We start from the raw sequence: 18,210 nt of genomic DNA on the forward strand, positions 1-18,210 counted from the left end.
ACTAAATCCAGCCCCTTACTCCGTCCTGATTGCTGTGAAACAGTCTGAAATATCTCAACAACTATAGGATGGATTGCCATGAACCTTTGTGCAGACATCCATGTCCCTCAGCAGATTAACTCAACTGACTTTGATGATCTCCTATATTTCCATGCAGTACAACCAGCAGTCAAAGTTTTCACATATCCAATGAAATATGTCAACATCTACTGGACAGATTAGCACCAAATTTTGTGCCAGCATTCATAGTTCCCAGAGGATGAACCCTAATGTCTTTAGCATTAGGATTGTTTTTTATTGATGCATACAGAAACACTTACCAACAACAAGACTCCTGGAAAAAGATTGTAAAGGATCTGGAGAAAACTTCTTTCCTGCATCGTGAGTATCTTTATAATTAGCCACCAAGTCTGCAATGAGTATAAAGTCATTACTAAAGTTTTTTCAGTTTCATTAATTCAAATCTGCAGTTTTTAACGTTCATTTAAGATGTTATGATAACTGGACTGTGGTCTGGTTGCCCTGCAGACTTTTTCCAGTAGCTAAGTGGTCAAACCTGCCGAATTGACTTTTCACAACATGGCAACCAAAATGTGCTTCTTTAAGCTAGATTATTACTGATTTAGAATCAATGATCTGTTTGTTATCCATTAATAAACCCATACAACCTACTGAACCACCTAAAGAAAAATGCACAGTTGGAACTTAAGACAAATAACTAATTATCATGTACATGCTAGTCATCAAGTCAAGTCATCAACATTAGCTGTTCCGCATGAGCTGCTGAGTGTGTCCCTTTTATTTTGGGTGTGACCTCTGTATGTTTCTAATATTTGCCATCGTGTTTTGTGAGCCAGTGAAGTGATGTTGAGTGCGAAATTATTCCAAAACACACCCAGACAAAAGTCAGTTGGGGGTTTCCCTGTTACAGCAAATGGCTCTGTGTGTGGTATTGTATTTTGAACCCAATGTTTTACTCATGCATGCAGCACCTGTAGTTTAACACCGTTTTTTTGGACTTCCTGAGAGTAATCTCACTTCCTCTTTGATCATTTCAGGGGGTCCTCTCCCTCACAGACACACTGAAGTTGTTAGAAATCTTCAGGGTTCTCACAACTTTGGTGTTTCTGTGCCACTGCATTTATTTTATTTATCTGAAGCCCAATATTGTGTCTGTACGTCTAAAACTGTAATGCGAGGCAGCTGGAGGGGAAAGTCCCCCTCTGCACCACATGGGATATATGATTGGGGGAGTGACAGACTTTGGGCTGTGTGGAAAATGTGATGATGAAAATTTCATCTGAGGGGTTGTTGTGCTGCCACAACTCCACCTTTGACAGGTGTCATACACTGCACGTTGTAATCTAAACATCAGTCTGCAGACATCATGACAGAATATGCAATCAGTCCTCAGCTGACTCAGACTGGCCACAAAGCTGCACTTCAATCTGGCTGAACACCCACCGGATTGAGGTGCAGTTCACCCCTGTCCATTGTCCATCTCCTTCTCCTTTTTCGCCTCAGCCTCATCTTTTCCTCCCATCCTCGCTCCTCTGTCCTGGTAACACTCCTGTGTGTGGAGGAAACAGAACCATGAAGTGTTTCTGAAGTTTGATAACCCCTGTGCAAAATTATGCATGGGTTATCTAAAGGGTATATACAACCAACATCAGGTTCTGACAGAAGTACACAGTCCTTTTCTCCCTGGGTCGGGCCGGTCTCATTGTCAGATATAATGTCTTGTTCATCTTGTATGTTCTAGATGATAATTGTTTAATCCTTGTTTTTCTGGATCCAAATAAACACAAATTATCTGACAGCTGTGATCCTGTCCCACGCACACTTAACAGGTCTTTTAAGATTCCTGTGGGGAAAAAAACTTAACATAAATGAAGGTCTTTTGTGATTGTGGAGACGTGTGTGTGTGTGTGTGCTTCAGCCAAACACTCCTGCTGCTGTCTTGTGCAGACAGACCTACTGCGGCACAGACATTGCGCTTCGATCAGGTTCTAACCAGTCCAAGGCGCAAACGGATGCACCTGGCCACGCCTTCATTTTTAGGCCCCCCCGCCCATGGCAGCACAGACATGCACAGATACAGAGCAAGTTCATTTGCTATCTTGCAGATGTGACAAAAATGACAACTGTGCTGATATAAAATAGCAATGCCACTTGCAGCACTGGCGCATCCACTGTCCCACAGTCTCCACTGTATCCAGCATCCGTTGTGTAAAAGTAAATAGATCTGCATTTGTTAAGCGCCCAGGCACTTTTACACCTTGTCACATACATTCACCCTTTCACACACACTCGTGCCATGAAAGGTGCCTCTGCTTTGAATGCATCTCATTCACACGCTGAGGGCTATGACCTCGGGAGCAATTTGGGATTTAGTATCTTCTCCAAGGATACTTCGACATGTAGACTCAAGGGAGCCAGGGATCAAACTGCTGGTCTTCCACTTAGTGGACGTAAAGCAACACGAAGAGCCACTATGCAGATTTAACAAGTTAGCAAAAACTGTTAGCTCCGTGTTTCTCAAACTTCAGAACTTCAGAAGCCAAAAAAGTTCACACCCCACACAAGATATTTTTTTTAATTAATCATTGACAATGATAGGGTAAGCAACCAATAAAACAGGATCTAAGTTGAATTTTAGTGAAATAAAGGTCAGCACAATAGCATCAGCAAACTCTAGTTTGTTTATTTTCCCTACATAAATCATCTTCTTTCAGCTTAGTTTCACTCGCCCCTCCTGTGGTGGCTCTACGCCCCACCACTTTGAGAGCCACTGTGTTAGCTACTGCTAGTGAATGTTGCCACTAGCTAGTTAGTAAATTAGGTATGACTACAGGTCTAAAAGCGAAATTTAGAGCAGGTTAACGGTTAGGAGAATTTATTTAAGAATTTGGGTTTTCCTTATCTTAAATAAGGATTCAAACATTGATTTAGGAACTGTTCATATGCAATGGCTTCTTTCCCAAACCAGTTCCTAATCTTAATTCCCATAATTACCAAACAGTTAAGACAGATCTGCAACTCCTTGGTTCAAGTCAGGAAGTAATATGGCATCAGAAACTGCATCAACTGTATCTAAGGGAGAGATTTTTTTTTTACATCTCTGGACAAACACAATAGATAAGCACACAGCAGGATATTTTATAAGAAAGTGTCCTGGGTAAAATTAAACTTTCCAGAGAAATACTGGAGGAAAATCAAGGCTTCTGTTACATGTCTAGACAGGAGAATATTACAGGGAGTAATACGGTGGGCGTGAAGGGCAATGATAACTAGCCCGCATCTGCACAGTCTCTGTGAAGTCACTGTGACTAAGTGACTAAACTTTGTCTCATAATCACACCAGAGGCGGCAGTCAGCCAGACAACACGGAGTCTCCGCCGTCACTTCATCACCGCTGTGAGGATGAAACACTGACTGCTCTAAATAAACATGTTCAGGAAGACTCATGACGACGGACAGAGCTTCACAAGTTACACCGGGAGGCTGTAAGGATTAATTAATGCTGGGATGTTATATCTCGGTGGTGAGTATGTTTGTTTTTCCTGTTTTTAATACCGTGATTGTTGATTGTAGCCTGCGCACCTGCAGTTAGTACAGCGCTATATCTCTAACACGGCTCTGATTACAATGTATACATGACTGTATAAATTAATATACTATAAAAGGGATTATATTCGCGCCACAAATCAGGAGAAATCATTAAAGTACCGAGTAGTTTCCCAAAAATAAACTTAAAACCAAACTGTTACCTTTAAAATCGCTGTTTCCATAAACATTACTGACCTCACTGCATGTGTGTACTTTTCCTTGTTTTAAGGTAAGCCAGTAGTCCCTGCGGCCATGAAAGAAACATATATACATATATAGGAAGGCGGTTTCTGATGGCGACAATGTCTCAAACATGGTCCATCCTCATGGCTGTTACTGTGCTGACCGTGCAGCTTTGCATAGGTAAGCTCAGAGACACATATTTATTCTCTTTCTTTCTTTCTTTCTTTCTTTCTTTCTTTCTGGCATATAAGTTATATTTTAATATATTTTTTATTCAACTTATTTGGAAAAGGAAGATTTATAAAACCTTTCCATAAAAAAGTTACTCTGTTTCAATCTGTTTGTCACTGGTTCTCATTTCGGACCAGATGTATCCTCTCTGATCTAAATATTTCTGTAGTTAGGATGTAATATTTTATCAATAGACCCTTTTCATAGCAGCAGTGTTGATATGAAATAGTAAGGTACAAACAGGTGTCACCATTATGGTCTGCTCCGTTTAAAGTAGCAGAGTCTTTCCAGTGGGACAAAACATACCTTAATTAACATGAACCTTAATTAGTATCATTGGTAACACCCGTGTTTATGCTGCTATTTCATATTAAAACGGCTGCTGTGAAAGGGGTCTATTGAATTTGTAAAATTATGCATATACCTAAGGATGATATGTGTTTGCCATCTCCCTCATTTTCTTCAAATTCAACAACTTTATGAGCAGTTCTTGCATTAGATAATGTGAACATGCAGTCATCATTTCTACTTTTAGGTGAGAAATCCTGCACCATGTGGTCCAGCGCTGGAAACACGGTGCAGCGAGGCTCCAGTTTTGAGGTGTATTGCACCTTTAAGTGCCAGTGCAAGGGATCCATGTACAGAGACCATCCTCCCACACTACAGACACACAGAGAATTTAACTTGACTACTATATATTTTAATGTGGTAAACATAACCAAGAAGAGAACATACAGCTGCCAATGCAAATGTCCTCCTGCTGTGGACCCATGTGGACTGGACTTCGCAGCTGGATGTGAGTGTGAAACCAAGCAGCAGGCCAACAATCCTGCAGGATGTTTTACAGTGCATGGTACATTTATAGTGTTTAAAGATGAGACTTTCATATCTTAAGGCATGACTCTTACTTAAGCTATAAGAGCTGTTAAAAAAGAAGCACACTTAGTTCTGCTTTCTCTTCTATACTTAGAGTGCGCACTGTTGCATGCTGTGGGCTTAGTGTTGCCAAGTGTCAAAAAAAAGTGCGATAAGTCGTTTATTTCTGACCACATGCGTGTGACTAATTGAGAGTTGAAACAAGTTTGTTTGGTGACACATTCAGCCTGCCAGTTCCCTAACGTGGACCATACATGCACACAATATTATCAGTGCAATACTTGTTCTGAAATGACACATCTGATACTGAAAAAGATAAAATCTGTTTATACAGTGTAATCAGAATTGATTATTGATATGTATTTGGCTGTATCCTCAAAAATATAATGGTATAATATAATAATTGTAATCCAAAAAAATGCATAATATATTATTTCCTATTTCACAGCTTTTTTGAATACTTAATTCTGATTGGTCAATTGCAGCATTCTATGGTCAGTTATTTTGGAATTACAGACTGCTATGGACATAGTTCATAGATCATAGACACGGGAAGACTTATGTTGGGTTCAAGTGGAACTTGTGAACTCGTGGAAGTTATGAATAGAACGCTGTGAACTCAGATGTCATTAACACAACATGAGTGGGGCGTTCAAGTGGGCTCATCTTGTAAAACATTATAACCGAGAGCCCATTTGAACGCACCAATAGGCCAGAGATAAACTTGCCGTTTAACCACTCATTTGTGTTAGTGTATGCGTTCATTCCTGAGGACACGCATGACCATCTAAACAAATGCAGGATGCACAAGGCAGCCATGATGTGTTTGCATGCGTAGGGGTGCATATGCAAACACATATGTATATCTCATATAAAATTATTTTAAATCAATAAAATAATTTTTAAAGGCACGATATGTAGTAACAGTGCATCCAGAAATAAGTACTGCAGCCCTAATAGTGAGTTGGCTGCTATATAAAACAGCTTTATATTAAACAGGTTGAATTCCTTTTTAACATAAGATCTATGATTGAAGCGAGTTGTTTGCCCCGGCTCACCAGACTCGGGAAAGCTCAGGCAGGCTGCAGGATTTCTAATTAACATGAATACAGGCATACAAACGCAGTTATTTCAGCCTGGAACAAAGATTTCAAAGGACACTGCAGCTACAACATTGATGTCAGAGCAGAGTATTTATGATTTATTACAGTAACTATATGACTGATTTCTCCTTTAAATCAATAAAATCAGTTTTAAATCAGTAAAAGTCCACTTTAAATCAATATCTTATGTCAAAGTATTCATTTTTGTAGTAAGTATCTGTGTAATAAGCAGAAGCAGTGGTGGAGTCGGAGCCTAACTGAGGGGCAGGGGCAAAAAAATAAAAATGGCACCCGCTGTGTGGTGGGGCATTAAAACACGCTGAAAGTTGTGAAGCATTTATGAATCCCTGGGTTATATTAAAATTGTTTTATTGTGTGACTTAAGACACAACAACTGTAGCAGAAACACAAAGGGAAGCACTAACTAACTATTTAGAAGCGCGGAGAAACAAACTTAACTTTCTAGAATGCAAAGCAGCTTATATGGCACTCTGTGGAGGGGCACTCAAGAGGGCATTTTATAATGTTTTTTCTATCATAGGGGCATCCAAGAGGGCACTTTTGCTGCTTTTTTTTTCAAACATAGGAGCACCAGTGGGGGCAGTACCCCACTGCACCCCATCTCTGAGTCCATCAGTGGTGAGTGGGCCAGTATTGAGAAATAAGCCCCTTCAGGGTGATTCAAGATCCCTCTACGAACATCACCCTGTGCGGGGCTATTTTGTAATAATGGCCCCTCAATGTACATTATCCCTGGCATAGCATACTATGCATTTTATAGATTACTAATACTCACCTTTTCTAACACAGTGTGGGTGTTTTTGAGGATATAAACAAATAGTTTTCGGTAATGACTAATAAGATCGCTTCCTGTTTGGATATTCCTCCAGTCATGTGTTGGAATGACACCTCATGTACAAGCAGTGTCTTAAATTGCTTTAGTTTGATTCAATAATTTTTCTTCTCTGTCCTCTAGACCCACCAGATCGCCCTAAAAACATTTCATGCATCTATGAGGTCACAAATAATGAACATGGAGTTGTGTTCTGCACTTGGAATCGAGGACGAGACACTTACTTGGGAAACAGTTCAGAGCTGTGGTGAGTATGAAAGAGAAATCTAACAAAATCTGATGAAAAGGTCAAGAAAGCATCCGATTTACTGGATGTCCCACTCAGTTTCATCATATTGCTTGTTTATATGGTCAAGTGAAACTTGGCTTTGTGTGTTTCAGGGTGAGAACTCTACCTGGAAACCACACAGAGACATACAAAGTCTCCAGTAAGGGAACTGATTTACCCACAGCTAGTTTCACTGTGTCCTCCTCTGTCCAGCTGATCTCTGTGTGGGTCCAGGTCCAAAATCAACTGGGCTCTGCAGTGTCCATCACCACCAACTACACACTCAGTGACATTGGTAAGACAGCAGCAGTGGGTGTGTGGTGAGTTCGTGAGGTGCTTGGCAACTTTTGCACAGAGAGTCTATTGTGTTTCATGTGTAATGACAGTTCCCAGTTGTTTGTAAGGCTTCGTGACTGGAACTTGAAACCAGCTTTGCAGTGAAAAGTGTCTTTCTTCTATGATCTAAGCTTGAAGTTTATGATAAGTGATGACTAACTCTGATGGCCAGCACTGATTCAGCGGAATCCTATCTTTCCCATCACTGCTTTTATGACAAAAAAAAAAAAGTCAGAAACTTCCATTGTGTGCCCTTTGCAGCCTGTCTTTTGGCAGTTACTCAATACTTGTGTTTTTAATTTATCTGATGACAGCAATGCCATCAGCTCCTGATCTTGGCCAACCAGAGTGCTCCTCCCGAGAGTGCGTCATCCAAGTGAAGCAGTCTGTGAAGACTCAACACTTGGAGATCCAGTACAGAGCAGCAGCACAGCCATGGACATCCTATCCAAACTCAGTAAGATGTATTAACTGTACAGATCGTTGCAAAAAGGTTAGGGACTTTCAATGAAATGTTGCAAGAGATATTGCAGAACATTTGAAGACATGCAGTCAGTGCAGGATCACTGATTGAAAGCCAAAGACAGATATGAATGTCAGATTGATGTGCGTAGACGTGAACTTAGAAGTCTCAAAAACAAGCTGAAATTTGACCTTTCAGGCTCAATCAGGTGTTCTTAAAAGGTCAAATCTTTGTTGAACTATGAGTTGGTGGAATGAATGAGTGAGTTTATGTTTTTTGAATAGATATGATATGTGTCTGGTTTTCTAGAGCAAAAACAACACAAAAGAACTTTAGGCAGCTCCGTCTTGGCTCATAGACGTGGATATCAATTCCATGCTACATAAACCCTCTAGTTAAATAGCAGTATCTAATCCAATTTGAAACATGAAAGACATAAAAGCTGACATTTTCTGTGAAATACATTGTCTGTATAATGTACTGTACATGCAGATAATCCAGCAAAACATATTCATTTTGACCTTATGCTGCCGTGTTTTAGTTGAATTCAGAAGTATGCCCTTTTTAAACTGATGGCTGAATGAGTTTAATTTAATTTAAATAATATGGTGATAAATGCATATATTTTTGACTAACAGGCTGTGCAGGTGAGTTTGGAACAGGTTCGTACCATCTCCTCTCTGGAGCCCTACAGACTGTACCATTTCAGAGCCAGATCCAAATTCAGCACCGGCCTGTGGAGTCAGTGGAGCACTAACGTTTCCAGCCGGACTCAAGAGGAGGGTAAGCACACCGGATGCTCTGTTCAGAGACCTTTGCGTATATTTTTAGACTTCCTGAATGATTCTGTTTTCTGTCAAACTATGTGAATGGACTATTCATAGTATTTCTGTGGCACTTTATCTGCACATGCTATCAGATAATGCAGTAATGTTTCCTTTCATTTGGGTTTTTTATGCAGTTATCAGCTCACCACTGACTGCATTCAGGATACCCATAAGCCACTGAAACAGACCTTATAGGGTTGTGAGCTGAGATGTAAATCATTCGATTATCATGAGACGCAGCATTGACAGTGGCTTTTGCACCAACCTTATAATAAAACTGTAGTCAAGTCTTATTGTATACCAGCTACGCATCAAGCCAGACTGAAAGAGACAGAGATACTTCATGGGAAATATCAATGCATATTTGTTATACTGATGGTGTGAAGATATGCAGATCGTTGTACAGATATATAGCTACTATATGAATGTGCAGCATTGACGTCAGCAGCTTTCCACAAGCAGCAGCAGCAGCAGAGGTCAAGTAGAAACAGCTGAAGAGACATTTTTGATAAACGGGGTCTTAACGTTTACAGTTTCTTTATTTGAACATATATTGAGCACATTAATGACACTTGTATGTCTGTCCTCCACATTGAGCACATAGTGTCTCAGTCCACACATGTGATGTAATTATCCCTTTGACCGCAGCTAGATTCATTTCTAAACTTGTAGGCTGGTTTCATTCAGGGCAGTATGAAAATCAGCTTACAGGCATTTGAAACCTGCTTAAGGAAGCTAATCTATCACAGTGAACAATTATTTTTATTTTCGTGTGAACAAAATAACGATGAAGTGGAGTTGTTTGGAGGACAAATCGCAACCCTCTCTATTAATAAAGACAATAGGATTAATTGCGATTTAATCATTATTTTAGATATCTTTTCTTCTGACCTTGTTAAAAACAAATGTGTACAAGAATATTATAATAAGACCCTCTCTTTGTCACAAACTGTGCTGCCAGACTGCCAAACAAGCTGAAGCACAGAAGCTTCCAGAGTAAAGCAAAACATGAGAATGAGAAAATGTAGGTAGAAGGCAGGTTCTCTGCTGATAGACACTACCACACACTCCTAGTGGGTCATAAGTGATGATTAAGAGGGATTATGTTCATATGAGTCTATACATTCCTTAAAGAAAATGTTGCATATTATGCCTTTGAGCTGTGATATCCAGTATTTTTGGGTCACACCCAAAAGACAAACAATAATTATATATGGGCATTGTAACAATATGGTGAAGTGAGATTTGCAGGTTACATTAAAAAGGCTGCAGCTGGGTAGCAAACACTAAAGTTTCAATTTTCCAACAACACTTAAACTCACCAACAGAGAAGCGTTTCCTGCACGCAGTGTGCCAGGGCTTTATCATGCGACTTTACCTTTGCCACTAGAAACGCACCAAGATGTCAGCGATCATGGATGTTATCTCAAGCAACTTTTAAGTATTTCTGTTTGAATTTCATGTTTTTATTTGTTTTCAATCAGTTCTGGATGTATAGAGTATATATTCATTGATACGGACAGCATAGACAGGTTTCTTGGAAGTGTTACTCATTGCTGTCAGTCTTGAGCTCACAAAGGAAAATGTAACACAGCTGCGGACTGGATGTTTGTCATTTTTAAAGGATTTTAAAGCATCACAGACTAATACAGTCAGTTAGGAATGATTCATAAGAAATGTCAGATCTTTAAACATATCTTTTACTGATACATGTTTAAAAACTGTTGTTTTAGCTCCTGCCAAAAAGCTGGATGTGTGGTCGGCCTCTGACTTAAAATCTCTCAAAGTTTATTGGAAGGTAAGTCTTAAATCTAATCAAGTCCCAGTTTGTTACGTTCGTCTGTCTTGATGAGAGCCTTTCACTAGTTCAGACAGTGACAGACTGTGGAGAATAACCCAGATAATACTGCTATACACATGAGTTTGAGGGTTTGTGTTCCCTCTCCCCTCTCTCACCCTGTGTCTGTGTGGGCGTGTGGTGTTGTAGCCATAGTGACACTTGATCTTCCTGCTACTTTGTGCACAAATTAAAGGTCAACCCTTGACCACTTCTGAGGTGTGACACCCTCACACACGCATTCGCACATCCCCACCCTCTACCACACACACACACACGCACACACACACAGACAGACATACACATGCACACACACACAGACAGACATACAAACACACACACACACACACAGACACAACTACAGTCATTTTATGTCACATCAAGACAGTGAGAGTTAAGTGAAACCTGACAGCAGTTGCTGCAGTTTCAGTTTACAAGAAAAGGGGAGCTGAACAGAAATGATGTGTCTTACATGCTCGTCTTGCTGTGTTGATTTTGAACTGTTTGTTGTTACTTAAAATACCTAAAAAATACGGTGCCAACCTCAATGATTTAACATTTCTCTGATTGCAGGCGGCAAACGTTTCCATCGCTAGAGGGAAAATCATAGCGTACGAAATCAGAGTTTATGGGCCAAACTCTGAGCTGGTCTCCAGCACTAACACTAGTGCTGATAACAGGAGTTATTCAGTCCCGTTCTGTGGCAACTGTGAAGTGATAGTGCTGGCTCACAACTCCAAAGGGCTGTCCCCTCCTGCCAGAATTGAAACCCATCACACAAAAGGTACAAAAAGCTAACTTTTTTATGAATGACTGCTTCTTTATTTTATTTATTTATTATGTTCCTGATTTACTTTTTATTATGTTGTGTTTCAAAGAACACAGATTGGTGATACACGTGTTAGGCACAAAATACAAACTTTAAGAAGAATAAAATACAAAATAAACCAGAAGAGGTCACTCAGTAGAGTGCAGATCCCCTGCTAGGCAACAAATGGTGAAGCACCTGCTGCTATGCCACCACAGCTGCCAGATGCAATTAGCTGAGATTTGCAAAGTGTTGTCAATATCAACGTGATCCCCATATAACGTTGTCCCTACCTAACACAAGGATTTCAAACTGAAGCAGCTGTTGATCACCTTGCAGCCCATAGTGACTGGTTAAGAGGAGTAAGAAGTCAGCTGTCATTTAAAACACAGCAGTCAAAAAATACAGTTACTGCTTCACAGTTGTATTTCTTCACCAACCAGTCAAGTTACAGTTTACATTCATGTCTGTCACGACTCATGTAATGTACATAGTGAAGACTTTGAAGGAATTTAAAATAGAACTTACCACTGTAACATTAAAGTCATGAAAAATGGTCTTCAGGGTTTACAAAAATGTTGACACACACACAGACTCCAGACTTATGCCTGGTGGTGATAATTACACATAGCAGAAAATAAATAGTAAAAAAGATAAACAAGGGGATGCTCCATCTCTTAAATAACAACAAAATCTATGTATATACATAATGTACATATATACCCACACACATTCATGTCAGTCCATACTGTTTCTGCCCTTGCAGGATTTTAAATGGGAACACATGCCCTTAATATGAGAATATTGCTGCTATATAAAATCAGGCCTCATAGTTGACACACGGGTAAGCCAAACAAATGTTGGCTTAATTATGTTTGAAGCATCTTGGAGCCAGAACTTGCCTCCTTTGCAGGGTGAAGATGTAAACATCAGATGCATTAGTAATACTGAATCCAGGGTGTCAGTGTAATTCACTGTTGTAGTGAAGGTGAAGCAGTTAAAGTTTTCATGCGTGCACCTCCTTTTTCAGCTGAGCCCCTCGAGGTTGCGTATGTACCTGCAGACAACCACAGTGTCTCCATCTCCTGGAGAAAGCCTCAAACTGCACCACAACATGTAGCGTATGTGGTGGAGTGGTACCCGGAGGGCCACAAGCTGGAGGAGCTCGGATGGGTCAGAGTGGGCAGGAACGATGACCATGCTGTTATCACAGGTGGGGCGTGTAGAGTTACAGTAAATGCAGATGAAATAACACACCTCTGTAATGTTGTTGTTTTGTTTTTTTCTCGTGTTCACTGTTGTATACCACCATCTTTGTTTATGCAGGTATGAAGCCATACGAGTGCTACGAGGGAGCGGTGTATGTGGTCTATAATGAGAGCTCAGTGAGTAGGACCAGGTTTACAGGGGTCACGAGTGTTGAATCAGGTAAGTTCAAAGAGGAGCTCAACAGTGTTAATTCAGTAATTCATCTTCTTAAACTCATAACTAGTATATGGAAGCCTATTTGTGCTATTGTGATGAAAAAAAGATTCTGTAAGTTATTAGGAGAAACTCAAATATCAAAATTATGAGTAAGTATCTCAAAATAATGCCTTAGAAATAATCTGAAATGTCAAGATACTATCTCAAAAATAATGACTTAGTATGGCAAACTAATGCAAAAATTACTCAAAATAATTACATTATTCTACAATAATATATTATTATACATTAAGTTTCTCATTAGTGCCTCATTATTTTGAGATACTAACACTGTTTTGTCATTATAATGGTTTACAGGACTTTTTTTCCCACCATCACGCTGATCGAGATAGGATTCCATAGTTAGAAAATGTACTTTAAAATATTTCTTTATGATCCATCCTTTTGAGCAGTCTTTTTGGGTTCTGCTTGTTTTTTGCAGCCCCAGAATCTGGTCCATCAGTCCAAGACATGGTTGAGGGAAACAAAGTTCAAGTGGCCTGGAAGGAGGTTCCCAGGGGTCAGCGTGGGGGCTGTATCACCAACTATACCATCTATTTAGACAACGGCAGCGGAGACCGGCGATCATGTAAGAACCATTCATCTGAGCTGTTGTTATCTTAAGCCATGGAGAACCCAGAACTTTCCCTTTAGCACGTTCTTGTCTGTGTTTTCAACAAGGTCCAAGGCATTGTGACGACTATGCAAATTAGAGGTTTTAAATTAGGGTATGTTTGGAAATGCACACTACCATGAATAAAAACATTTTATTAGCAAAGATAAATTGATCTATTCATTAAAAAAAAAAAAAGATTTAATTCACACAACATTGACAAAAGGCCCATAGACTGTACTACAACAATGATGCCATGTGAAGCGCTGGACAGGCAGCATTATTTGTCCATTAAATCCCGCTGTATTTCGTCCTCATCCTAAATTGCTCAGTAAGACCTGGACCTCATTGTTGGTCCAACTATGCTTTCTCCAGTAAGTCCATGGTGATGTGTCAAAGCACACTGATGAGAAAACAAAGTGGTTTATTTTTTACAATTGGTGGCTGAAATAAAATGCTGTAAGGACTCGACCAATTAGAAATGTTCAGTGCTGCAGGCCCCAGCTGCAGAGTTCCTGTATTTTGGAAAGTAGACCCAACCAGGGACTTTCTGGTTGGTTAAATAATGTCCTCAGAGCTTAGTTTAGGCTCCGGTCCTTGTGGTGGAAACTGAGTTCCTCCAAAGGTTCCTACTTCCTCCAAAGGTTTCTAGTTCCTAGGCCGAGTTTCTGTAGTGGTAATACAGATTCACTGAAACATCTTGTCCTTGATAACGTGTTTTTTGTAATATTTACAATGGTGTTTGCGTATCAATGTGTGTTTCAGACTCTATACCAGCATCAGAGAGGATGTATATCATCAAACACCTGTCTCCAGCTCTCTACAGCGTGTGGATGACTGCTTCAACCGCTAAAGGAGAAGGTCCCCCAGGTCAACCAGCCAAGTTCTTCATCAAGCGTAAGCAGCTTTCAATGTTTCTTTAAAGGCATAGTTTGAAAAATACACTTATTTGCTTTCTTGCCAAGAGTTAGATGAAAAGAGAAGCTACATCAGCAACTTCCTGGAGTCTCTACTGGCTGCATGGCACCCTCTCCTGGCCGAGGAGTAGTCTGGCACAATTATGGCTTTAACGGTTGAGTTTGTGCAGAGCAAGTGAATAAATATTTTCCCAAAAAGTCAAACTATTCATTTAACACAGGATGAACCAAGCTCACACCAAGAATTGGCTGTAATGGATCACTTTTCTCTTTAAGACTTCAGTGAGTCACAATAAAATTGACTGGTTACTGTATATTAAGGTGTAGCTGTAGCAGATTTAAACTGTTGAATACATTTTTTTCCCAAACCAAGACTGGATATTTTGTCCCCATCACCTACAATGAAATCACACCAGGAGGCGATTTTTTCAGAGCAAATCATCACAGCAACAAAATGATTTATATGTTTATATGGACACCTATTAACTAATTTGAAAAAGATCTGAAGAAGATGGAAAAGATGCATATTTCAATTTGCATAAACACAGTATGTGAGCCATTTTGTCTTCATACATACCTTTTTCTTCAAAGCAGTGTGAAAGTTTTTCTTGATATTTGAAATAGTCTTAACTCAAGATCCACTCAATGCTCTTTTTGTAGCTTTCAGCCTCATCTAGTGGTTGTCCTACATGTACGTGCAGTGCAGTCAACAATGACAACACTTGATGTCATGCAACTTAAAAAAGGTTTCAAGGTCATGACATGTTGCTTATGTCTTTTGATAGATAATATGGCTGTATGTTTCTTTAACTACCTGTCAAATGTACAATCTTACATCTCCATGTTTCACTGTCAATGCTGCAGAAGAGACACAACTACCCCTCCTACTGGTGTTCGGAATCGTCTTGCCGATCATGTTTATTCTGCTGTGTCTGTGCCAGACTTCAGCAGTGAAGCAGAGGTACGTTGGCAACAGCAGTGAAAGCAGCTAAAAAGGTCACACCTGTCTTTTTATAGTCCTCAATGGTTCTGCAGAAAACAAATGTTGCAGCATTACAAGTAAATTATGTTGCCATAAAAGTTTCCATGGCTTATTATTGAGCAGTTTTCCACTTTCTCCCTCAGGTTTTGTGTGATTTTCCGGTGCCTCATGCTCGATGATGTGCCAGATCCTGCAAACAGTAAATGGGCAAAAGAGTGCATCCAGGAAAAGGTAATTATGTAAAGTGGTTAAAATTCAAACTGCCGTAAACTGTGGTTTGCTGTTCATAGTTTGATCTTGTACCTGCCTTCAAAACAGGGCAAGATGAAGCTTCAGCTGCAGCCAAGTAACTCCAGTGTCACTGATGAAGAGGAGCCCATCCTGGTTGATGTTGAGGAGCTGCCCAAGCAAAGCAATGACATTCGCTCTCCTGCAAACGCCTCCTCGCAGCTCCTGCCTCAAATCAGCCTGACTGAGCCGGCCACGCTGCTCTACCCTCAGACCACGTACATCAAGAGCTTCTCCCACGACTCGGACAGCTCTGACCAAACGGAGACCTCTCTGGACACAACCATCGACTACATCTCATCACACGCGCTGGAAAATATGGACGAGGAGGATCAGGAGGAGGAGGACGAAGAAGAACAGTTTGCAGAAATGCTGGGTTTCTTCCCCAGTCACAACATCTGCATAGACTCTCTTCAGTTTGGACAGAAGTTGACTCTGGATGCGGTCAGAATCAACTGCAGTGACTTATTTCAGAACAATTTTTAGAGGAAGAATCCGCTAAACCAAAGAAACAGGACACAATGGAGGCGGTGACTGGATTGTTCTATCTTATGTTTCAGTGTTTTTTGGGGGTTATATCTCCTTAAGATGTTAATCAACTACCTCCTTGCTCTTTGAAACCAGAACTGTAATAAAAACAGCTGTCTTGCTGATGTCCTCCAGAGCTGTTATATAGGCTTTTGTTTTGATTTCAGGCATTACCATTGTTTTCTGTTCAGAGCAGCACTGAACACATTAATACCAGGACCAAAGTGAACACAGTACAGGCTACAAGACGGAGTTGATCAGATTTAGTCTTTTCTGCCATTTTGAAAAAGGATATCCAGATGCTGACAGCATCACTGGGTCCTTTTTCACAGTGGACGTTTTGTCTTGTCATAGTAGGAAAAGCACAGGTAATAACATGTCATGTGTCCAGGTGTGTCAAAGCAGTGAGGCAGCAGGCATAATATCAGGACTGTCAAACTGAAGCAGCTAAATGGAATTCAACCATCAGTCATATATATGACAATATTTCATAATTTCAACTTTTTATCTCATAAATATGACGTATCATGGGGATTTTTTTTTTCTTTCACTAGCGGAGATGGTCCATGACTGTCATAGTCATGTCATCAGCTGATTAAAAAAATGTCTGATGCAGACTGGCAGCAGAGAGACAGTGTGTATATATTCTCCAGTATCCAGTATCACTGTGATATAAAAACTTTTCTTTGATCTTGTAGCATGACGTGTCTGACCTGGGCTACACTGGACACTGGAGTGTCTGTTACAGTGAGACACAGACAGAGCCACTCGTTTCCTCTCTCTCTTCTCCTTCGTCATCTCCTTACAAGAGGTTTTACTTAAAATCAAATAAAAAAAAAAAATAAAAATAAAAAGGAAGAAGTGAACATGAACTAGTTAATTTTTGGCACTGTTAACTAAATTCAAACTTTAATTTTAATCTGTGTGAACTGAACTTTGAGCTGTATTAATTTGTATACTCCTGTACTTTTTTTTACCATGTTAAAATCTGTCCTGTGTAAGAGAACTTAGGCAAATGCATTCTATATCACAGATTAGCCTGTATATTGGCTGTGCCAGTTTAAAGACATATACGCTTCCTCAATTTTATCTCATCTAACACAGAAGAAAAAAGTAAATTGTCCCTCAGATTTGTTTTGTTTGTGGTGTGAGCAGGTAATATTGCTGAATGATGACACATGATCTGATAATATTTTGCTGAAGTTGACTCATGATAAATCGACTGCAACACTGTATATACTAAATAAATATTTGGAAACGATTACACAGCCATGCCAGCAGTTCTATGAATCTATACTTAGGCTCTAACAGCTGCAACACTGACATGAAACTGTAGTTTAAACACAGGTGTTACCAGTGATGCTGATTAAGGTTCTGTTCCACTAATGTCAGTCTGGGTGCTGCTACTGTGCATGTTAGGTCACTTTTCTCTGCTAAACTAAATGGAACAGGTCCTAAATTAGTACCATTGGAAACATGTTTATTGTACTATATCATATTGATATGGCTGCGGTGAAAAAAGGTCTGTGGTGCTTTGAGCGATGTGTTAATAGCAGGTATAATGTTTACCACGATCACAGTCTTAGTTTAGCATGTTCTCATGCTACCGTTTGCTAATTAGCTCTTAAGTACAACTAAGGATGATGAGAATATCATTAGTTTTATAGGTATTTGTCATAAATAAAAGTATTGATTGAACTGAAATCTTGCCATGACAGTGGCACACTGCTTGGTGAATACTCAAGGGATTATCAAAGTTATTACAGTTGGCACTGCAGGTAAACATGAACATGTACAAAATTTCATGGCAATCCAAATAGTGGGAGGCATTTTACTAAAAGCCCAAAAAATGCTGCTGATTCCACCAGTCACAAGAGTACAAGGAATCACCAAAGTCACAATTCATCCTCTGTGGGTCATGAACATGACAATGTGTGTAACAGTGGAGAATATTTTGACCTGTCTAAATAGGCCAACTGATAAACACTGCAGTCCTTTGCTATGAGGCTAACATAATGAATGAT

General features: G+C 39.9%; 1 protein-coding gene across 1 annotated transcript; it reads left to right on the forward strand.

Annotated features, from left to right (window-relative positions):
* Window positions 1-3,843: 3,843 nt before the first annotated feature.
* il12rb2 (interleukin 12 receptor, beta 2a) lies at window positions 3,844-16,335 on the forward strand. The gene is made up of 15 exons (XM_084722839.1): window positions 3,844-3,972; window positions 4,559-4,819; window positions 6,979-7,102; window positions 7,237-7,418; window positions 7,774-7,916; window positions 8,561-8,705; window positions 10,483-10,547; window positions 11,160-11,370; window positions 12,425-12,607; window positions 12,721-12,822; window positions 13,301-13,447; window positions 14,237-14,368; window positions 15,253-15,349; window positions 15,514-15,601; window positions 15,689-16,335. The coding sequence occupies exons 1-15, from the start codon at window positions 3,903-3,905 to the stop codon at window positions 16,142-16,144; spliced, it is 2,406 nt and encodes an 801-aa protein (XP_084578965.1). The 5' UTR covers window positions 3,844-3,902; the 3' UTR covers window positions 16,145-16,335.
* The last annotated feature ends 1,875 nt before the right edge of the window (window positions 16,336-18,210 follow it).

This window comes from Lutjanus erythropterus, chromosome 7 (genome assembly GCF_056507025.1).
Source record: "Lutjanus erythropterus isolate fLutEry1 chromosome 7, fLutEry1.hap2, whole genome shotgun sequence".
Classification (NCBI taxonomy): domain Eukaryota; kingdom Metazoa; phylum Chordata; class Actinopteri; order Lutjaniformes; family Lutjanidae; genus Lutjanus; species Lutjanus erythropterus.

Bases quoted from the DNA above. Each gene is read 5' to 3' on its own strand.
- il12rb2 (XM_084722839.1), top strand. From the start codon at position 3,903: ATGGCGACAATGTCTCAAACATGGTCCATCCTCATGGCTGTTACTGTG. The intron at 7,917-8,560 runs GTAAGATGTATT...TTTGACTAACAG, and splicing joins GGACATCCTATCCAAACTCA to GCTGTGCAGGTGAGTTTGGA. The intron at 10,548-11,159 runs GTAAGTCTTAAA...CTCTGATTGCAG, and splicing joins CTCTCAAAGTTTATTGGAAG to GCGGCAAACGTTTCCATCGC.